This window comes from Plasmodium fragile (assembly GCF_000956335.1).
Source record: "Plasmodium fragile strain nilgiri unplaced genomic scaffold supercont1.22, whole genome shotgun sequence".
NCBI lineage: Eukaryota > Apicomplexa > Aconoidasida > Haemosporida > Plasmodiidae > Plasmodium > Plasmodium fragile.
In genome coordinates this window covers 148178-155545 of record NW_012192602.1, presented here as the reverse complement: position 1 = coordinate 155545, position 7368 = coordinate 148178, and the positions used below count along the sequence as shown (strand labels likewise).

Below are 7368 nucleotides of genomic sequence, written 5' to 3'. Positions count from 1 at the left end.
AAAAAAAAAAAAAAAAAACAACACAAAAAAGAGCGCAGCCTTGATAGACCTCATTTTGCTCCTCCCCTGAAATAGAAGCATAAATGAATGAATTCACCATGGACAAGGAAAGCCGCGCTCAAAAAAAAAAAAAGAAAAAAGATGAAGGACAAGGAAGTGCGGGAAGCGACGAGTGTGGGGGACCTCACAGCGCAAGCAGTTACGAAGAAAACGACCTAGGCCTAAACAGTGATCCTCCCGACAATGATGCCTCAGATAGCCAAGATGAAATGAGCGACCTAGATAATCTTCCAGAGTACGAAAGGGAATTGATTCTGGCCAAGAGACATGAAGAACACATGATAAAGGAACACCGAAGGATTCTACTAAAGAAGGTTAAACCCAAGTTGGAAGCAGAAGGAAGAGATCAGGACGATGATGCCAATTATGTATTGCAGGGGGGCAAATTAGTCGCCACTCCTGTAGGTAGTAAAGCCGCACTAGGGAAGGGGAAGAAGAAAGTTGCCCTTCCAGCGATGGACAAAGGAGACGTATCGGGTGGTAGGTCTACCAAAGAAGGGGTAAGAGGAGGAGAAAAACAAAATAAACATATTTTGAAGATGGGAAGGGGAGGTACCACTGTGGAAAAAAACTTACACAAAAGTGATTCACATGATGAAATGAGGAAAGGGAAGGATTCTTCTTTATCACAAATGCAGGAGAGGGAGCAGGTAACTAAGAGGGGAGAAAGGGAAAAGTTTGGTTACCAAACTGGTAGAGGGAAGGGTGGAACAAAAGGGGACGACGCCAAGGGAAGGCGCTTAAGCAAAGTGTACAGTGAGACGGAGGAGTCTTCCCCCTCAGACGATTCCCTACGTAGAAAGAAGAGCGCAAAAAAAGAAATGAAGAAAAAGGAAATTTTACACACACAGGAGGAGGAGCAGGAAGGAGGAGTTAGCAAACTGTTCGATGTGACCTCTTCAGATGAGAGGAACGAGTTGTACTCGAATGACAAGGGGGAGAAGAGAGAAGACTGGAACAGGAGAAAGAAAGTGTTGAAGAAGGGCTCCCACTTGTATGAAAGTAAACAACCACCGCGTCATAAGCTGTCCGACTATGATGATGGTGGTGGTGAGGGGTATGACAGCCGCGATAGTCGCGATAGCCGCCCACGTGAGAACAAGAAAAAGAAGAAGAAGAAGAACAACAAGCGGGCAGACCGCTCACCTAGTAGAAGCGTGACAAAAGATCACCAGCAAGGGAAGAGACTGTTCGACGATTCGAAAGACGGAAGTGATTATTACGCAGGAGGAAAGGGAGAGCAATTTGCAAAGGAAACATTAACACCTGAACGGTTAATACAACTTTATAGAGAAGAGAAAAAAATTAAAATGGAAATTTATAAATATATGACCTACGAAATTATCACCTACTTTCAATTAAAAAAAACCTTACTCCTAGACATGAGTGAGCATATAAATTTTGCTTACCATGTCATTGGTCACCTGGTTAAAGTTAATGATGTAAATCTCCTGGTTAGACTGTCCAGTGGGGAAAAAATAAAAAATGACCCACTCGGAAATAACCCCCGTGGGGGCACCGCTGGTAGTGGTAAGAATGCCCCCCCTGAAGAGAGAAGGAAGGTGAAAGACATGAACGTAGCCAATGAGGAAGGGGCCACTACGATAGCAGAAGAACACACAAACCAAAACGTTAAAAAAAATATTTTCTTCATAACCAACGTTGTGCAAAGTGAAAATTATTTCTGCATTGACAGACACACAAATGTAAAATTTGAAATAGCTCATTTGGAGAATGTAGAAGATGTGAATTTCTTCACTCGAATGAGGAATCAAATGATTAAAAACAAAAAGCTACACATAAATGAATTAACATCACATGATAATTCTTTCGCCCCCCCCCTCATCCCCCATGCTGGTAGTAGTACCTACCTCTCCGATCTGAATAACATATCGGAACAAAAATTTTCCGTGGATGAGTATAACTGCATAAAATTATTTTCCAACGATTTGCAAATGTTAAAAAATTTTCACCAATTCTTAAGAGAAAAAATTGAAGACTTAAAAAACTTTCGTTATACAGAAAGACAAATTGAAGAGTTGATTGAAATGAAAAAGAAGCAGAGCTTCCATGAAATTTTTCGTAACAAGAAAAGTTTGGAGTCTGTGCCCATCTCGCGCATCACTGTGCAACGGGAAATTTGTTGCATCCAGCGGGAAATCGATCGGCTCCATTTTGTGAAGAAGAAAACCAACCCCCGGGACCTGCATGCCCTGGCGCAGCTGGGGCAACAGATTGATGCCCTCACGAGGAAGAAGGACATCCTGAAGGGGCAGTTGCAGAAGGCGCGAGGTAAAACGACGGAGAGAGAGACCGCAGCGCTGTGGAGCGGTGGAGCTGTGAAGCGGCGGCTACGATTTTTCTTCTGCGTTACGTCCGCATTACGTCCATTTGCATAACTCATACACGTATGTCACCCCTGCATAAAATATCCCCCCCATTTCACAGCCACGGTGGCGCCCAACAAAACCCTTGAAGGTGCCCACCACGAGCGAGATAAAAACGTCGCCAAGGAAAAGACCCTCAAGAGTTACAGGACAGCCCCCCTCATGGAGGAACTCCCTCACAAGTTTTTAGGTATGCCGTTTGCACCAATATGGGGAACGAAGCATGGCATTTATTTGGGTTCCTTTTTTTTTTTTTTTTTTGGCTAACCCATGACGGATGTCGAATTGCTCATTTCACATTTCACATGTCCCATTCACAGGGGTGGAGGAACGGAGAGGCATCTCCCAACTGGCCAATTACATCCACGAAGAAAAAAAAAGCTTTATAAATTTTGTTACGAGGAAGTTTCTGGATCTGCCTCTGGACGCGCACAACAGAATTGTCAACCATTTTCTGCTAGGCTGTCTACAGAGGGATCAGGTAAAAAAAAAAAAAAAAAAAAAAAAAGAGCATCCATGGGAGATGACACGAATTAGTGTCCTTCCCTTGATGCGCTCTAGGGATTGGTCATCGTTTAGTGTTTGCACGTGTACCGGCATAACACACTTGGGGACCATTTCACAGTCACGTCTCCCCCCCACCGCTACGTTGTCGCTATGTTCACTTTTGCGCTTCTTTTTTTTTTTTAGGCCTATTTGGACAAGCCGCCGTTGGACAGCTCGGAGGAGGAATCGGGGGAGGACTACCATCTCTTCGGGGGTAACAAATGACGAAAAAAAAAAAAAAAAAAAAAAAAGCTCACCAAAAGTGCGCATAAAAATGCGCTCCAAAGATTCACACATGTGAATAATATGTAACATATATTTACGCCCTACACATATGTGTGGTACTACGGCACCCATTTCTTGAATCATCCCTTCAGTCAACATTGCAAATCGTGTAACTCCCTTCGAGGAGCTCAAGCAGAAGAATTTTAACTGACCCGACTAGCTGCTCAACATACAAACGGAAAGGTGTAGATGGTGTTGTTATAAATGACCCCCCCCATACGGGGCGCACTCTCTCCCAGAGGATTTGCTCCACCCCATCGGATCATGCTGCAGGAACTCTACTGATGGATGGGCACCCCCCTTATCCCGCTCACACAAATTAGTCATTCAAAAAATGGGTCAGCTTGGAACAAACGGCCACTGTGGACAGGGGGAGGTCCGACACGCGGATGACATAATCCAAGCGGAAAGCCTCAGAGTCGCTTTTCGAAATTGATTCAATAAAGTGTGTTAAATCAAATGCAGTGGACAGAGAAAGGAAAAATGAATAATCGTTCGTTGTCTCCTTGATCTTCTTTGCTAGCTTTTTTACGTCTGTGGGAAAACCCATGTTCGAAATGCCGATGCAGCTGCAGAGGGAAAAAAAAAAAAGGCGAAGAAAAAATGAACAGTGCGGTGGACATTATATATATATATATATATATATATATATATATATATATTTTTTTTTTTTTTTTTTTTTTTTATGGCAACTTACACGGAGGATCCCACGTATCGCTTGACCGGGTGGGGCAGAACCTTCAGGAGGGGACGCCCGTCTGGGTCGAGCACGACATTCCGTAGCATCAAATTTAACATGACCTTTTTAAAAAGGGAAAAACTTCGAGGTACCCGAAAGGATGGAGACACAAAAATTAGTAACCCGTTAACTGTATGCACATAAATTTGCAGCTTGCCCCTTTTGTTAATAATACTGTCACGCAAACTTAACAAAGTAAAAAAAAGTACATCCAACCGTACGTTCTTGAGTTTATTTTCTATTGCTTCCACTTTGGTCTTGAGGAACACCTGCTCCTTTGTACTCCTTGCAGCTGATAATGAATCCTCCACATTTTTTAATTTGCTCTCCAGCAATGACATGTGCTCATCAGCATTTATAACGCACGTTCTCTTTCCTATGCTGGTAAGGGCCAGGGGCGAGAACAGAAGGAAAATTCTGAAGACTCCTTTTGGGGGTTCACCCACTTCGTCCTCGTCAGCTTCGTCCTCGTCAGCTTCGTCCTGGTCACCTTCGTCCTGGTCACCTTCGTCCTGTTCGTCACTGGGCGGGTGTCCACCAACCTCTTCCTTCCCTTCGGAAGAGTCCAATGGGTTTTCTTTTTCAGCACAGTTTTTATCTTGTCCCTTTTTGAGGTTGTTCATATACTCCACGTAATCTACGTAATCCACGTGATTCGTGGTGGGCTGCTGGTCACTGTTAACACGGGGCTCCTCCCTACTTGTTGCTTCCTCTGCAGGGTTGGTTTGCTCCATGGGGGCCTCTCCTTCCTCGCTCGCCGCCGAGCTGTCGTTGTCGTAGTAGTACGCGTCGCCAAATGTGTGTGGCCCGTTTTCATCCTCCTGGTTGGCTGCGTCTCTTCCATATATCCCTCCCTCATGGAAGTACCTGTCTGTGCCGTTTCTGCTTTTTCTTCCTGCCCCATGGAAACCACCCTGGTGTTTTCCCTTTCCAACTCCTCCTCGCATGTTGCTACTTCGATGACCGTTTCGGAACATGCTACTTATTAAATCTGTAATGGGCTGTTTTGTTCTGCATTGAAAATTTCCCTTCCATATAGTAACATCATCTGTCGTTTTGTACAAATGATATATATATTTTTTTTTTTTAACTTTCCCCCCACTTATATGCAGTAGTAAAGGCTTCGTTCAAAAACTTGCCTTTTGCAACAAAATGTTCTGTAACTTGATTTGGCTGCTGTCTCGCAAGGGGGGGTTTTTTCTGTTTTTTTTTTTTTTTTTTTCGTTTGCGTTTCTCCTCCACGGTTTGTCCCCGCGCAGTTATCCAGACGGATGATATTATATCCTTTCCTTTGTTGAGAAATGCAAAGCGTAGCGCATTCACGGTGGGTAGTCTTCACCTGCCCCATGCGCCCTCCCACTTTTGTGAATAGAAAAAAAAGTATGCGCGCCACGGGATTTTAAAAAACGCCTGTACAAAAAAAAAAAAAAAAAAAAGCTATCCAGAAAAATGAATGTATACCCAAAGGGTATATTATCTGCCCATGTTTTTTTCTTTGTTTTGTTTCCTTTTTCCCGCTGGTTTATAACAAAAACAGTTTGTACAAAAGGAGAAAAGAACAAATAAGTCCACTACGTGGTTTCTGTTTTCTGTGCGGTCCACTCTTCCGCTGTAACGGTCGCCGTGTCAAGATACGAGACTTTTTTTTTTTTTTTTTTTTTTCCCTTGCGGGGATATAGGCAAATATAGCCATTTCTCGTATGAATAAAAAAAAAAAAAAAAAAAAAGAACAATCCTTTGAGTTACCATTTCCAACTTTTCCCATTTGGCATATGGCCCTCAAAATGAAAACGTCTTTCTTCTTGTTCCCAGCAGAGAGGGGGCAAAAACATACGAAGCGCTACTTTTTTAAAACTGCTGAATGGTGAGAAATATTTTACCATTTTTGCAATATGCCCCAAATTTGGAGCAAACCCTTGTTTTCATAAAAATACTTACCATGATCGACCACGAGAGACGAGTACGCTCGGCCAAAAATTGAATTCCTCTTTTTATCACCCAAGTTAAGCAATAAAAAAAAAAAAAAAAAACAGTAAAACGAGGTAGGGGATAACTGTTTAACAGGATACGACAAGATAACGTGTAAAATGAAGTGAGACTTTCTCCAATTCGCAGCTGCTAACTTTGTGCCCCCTCCAAAATGAAGAAGAGAATCCTCTTCTCAAGTAAAAACCGCCACATAAAGAACAAAAACTACCTTCGGAAGAAAAACAAATATTTCACGGACCAAAAATTTCTTCGCAAGTTTAAAAAGTTTGCCAAATCTGAGGAGCCAAAGAAGGAGTTAGTTCGGAGTGACCCCATAAAGGACTTCTTCTTCACGCCCGAGCGGGCCCACCGGGATGCACAAGCAGAAAAAAACACACAAGAGGATGAAGTAGAAGAAGAAGTAGAAGAAGGGCAGGACGAGGAAGACATAGAAACCGCCAATGCGGAGGAGGACAGCCAAGATGACCAAAGGGACGATTCTCCAATAATCACAAACCGCAACAACAGCGGCACACATCCCCTACGTGGAAACAAAACAAAAGGGAGTGCTGCGAAAAAAAAAAAAAAACCTCTTGCTGCATCGGAGGAAGGTCCCCAAGACAGCAGCGAGGATGAAACTCAAACAGAGCACCACAAGAACAACCATGGCAAGCATGGGAAATCTGTGTATAGTAAAGAAATTAACATAGCTTCTATGAAAAGGAAGCAGAGAGACTTGTACTTGAAGGAGAAAGAAGCAGCCATGAAGAAAAGTGAACAAGAAAAAAAAAAAAAAAAAATGTTAAGAATTAAAAAGTTTAAAAAATTAAATAGAAAAACAAAGAAGGGTCAGCCAATCATGAAGAATTTGATAAATCATTTGTTAAAAAAGATATGATTTTTTTTTTTTTTTTTTTTTTCGCGTCCTCCTTTTTACAGGCACTACATATAATATGTGTCCCACCTTTTTCCAGTGGGGCCTTTTTTGGTTTCAATTTTGTTTTAGTTTTTCACTCCACCTTTGCGCGTTCGTTTAAAAGACATTTCCCCCTCTACGCCTGTTTTGCCGCGTCTTCCCCTTTGAAGAATAAAAATGGGCCATGTTACACGAGGGGTAGTCTTTTACACGTGGTCGGTGTGCACTTGTGTAGGAGTGCATACAAACGCACCATATGCTTTCCATGAAGTTTTATATATTTTTTAAAAACAACAAATCAGCCAAAATGGCAACTCTCACAAACGTGTTATTAATTTTAATTCGATACAAAAAAAAAAAAAAAAAAACACATAAATTATCCTGTGCAACAAGGCACCTGTATGAACAGCACGAGGAGTCAAACACTATGTTGGGGAGTTACAAAAAAAAAAAAAAAAAAAAAAATT

At 42.2% G+C, this 7368-nt stretch overlaps 3 protein-coding genes across 3 annotated transcripts; 2 read left to right on the top strand and 1 right to left on the bottom strand.

The window, feature by feature from the left end:
• Positions 1–83: 83 nt before the first annotated feature.
• On the top strand, positions 84–3429 carry AK88_02302 (uncharacterized protein; the record flags this gene model as incomplete). The annotated part of the gene is made up of 5 exons (XM_012479933.1): positions 84–2352; positions 2509–2637; positions 2768–2928; positions 3138–3207; positions 3371–3429. 5 exons carry the CDS (start codon positions 84–86, stop codon positions 3427–3429), a joined length of 2688 nt encoding a protein of 895 aa, XP_012335356.1.
• Positions 3430–3597: 168 nt separating this feature from the next.
• AK88_02301 (uncharacterized protein) lies at positions 3598–4994 on the bottom strand (the record flags this gene model as incomplete). The annotated part of the gene is made up of 2 exons (XM_012479932.1): positions 3598–3847; positions 3976–4994. 2 exons carry the CDS (start codon positions 4992–4994, stop codon positions 3598–3600), a joined length of 1269 nt encoding a protein of 422 aa, XP_012335355.1.
• Positions 4995–6157: 1163 nt separating this feature from the next.
• On the top strand, positions 6158–6883 carry AK88_02300 (uncharacterized protein; the record flags this gene model as incomplete). Its single annotated transcript, XM_012479931.1, has 1 exon — positions 6158–6883. One exon carries the CDS (start codon positions 6158–6160, stop codon positions 6881–6883), a length of 726 nt encoding a protein of 241 aa, XP_012335354.1.
• Positions 6884–7368: the final 485 nt, after the last annotated feature.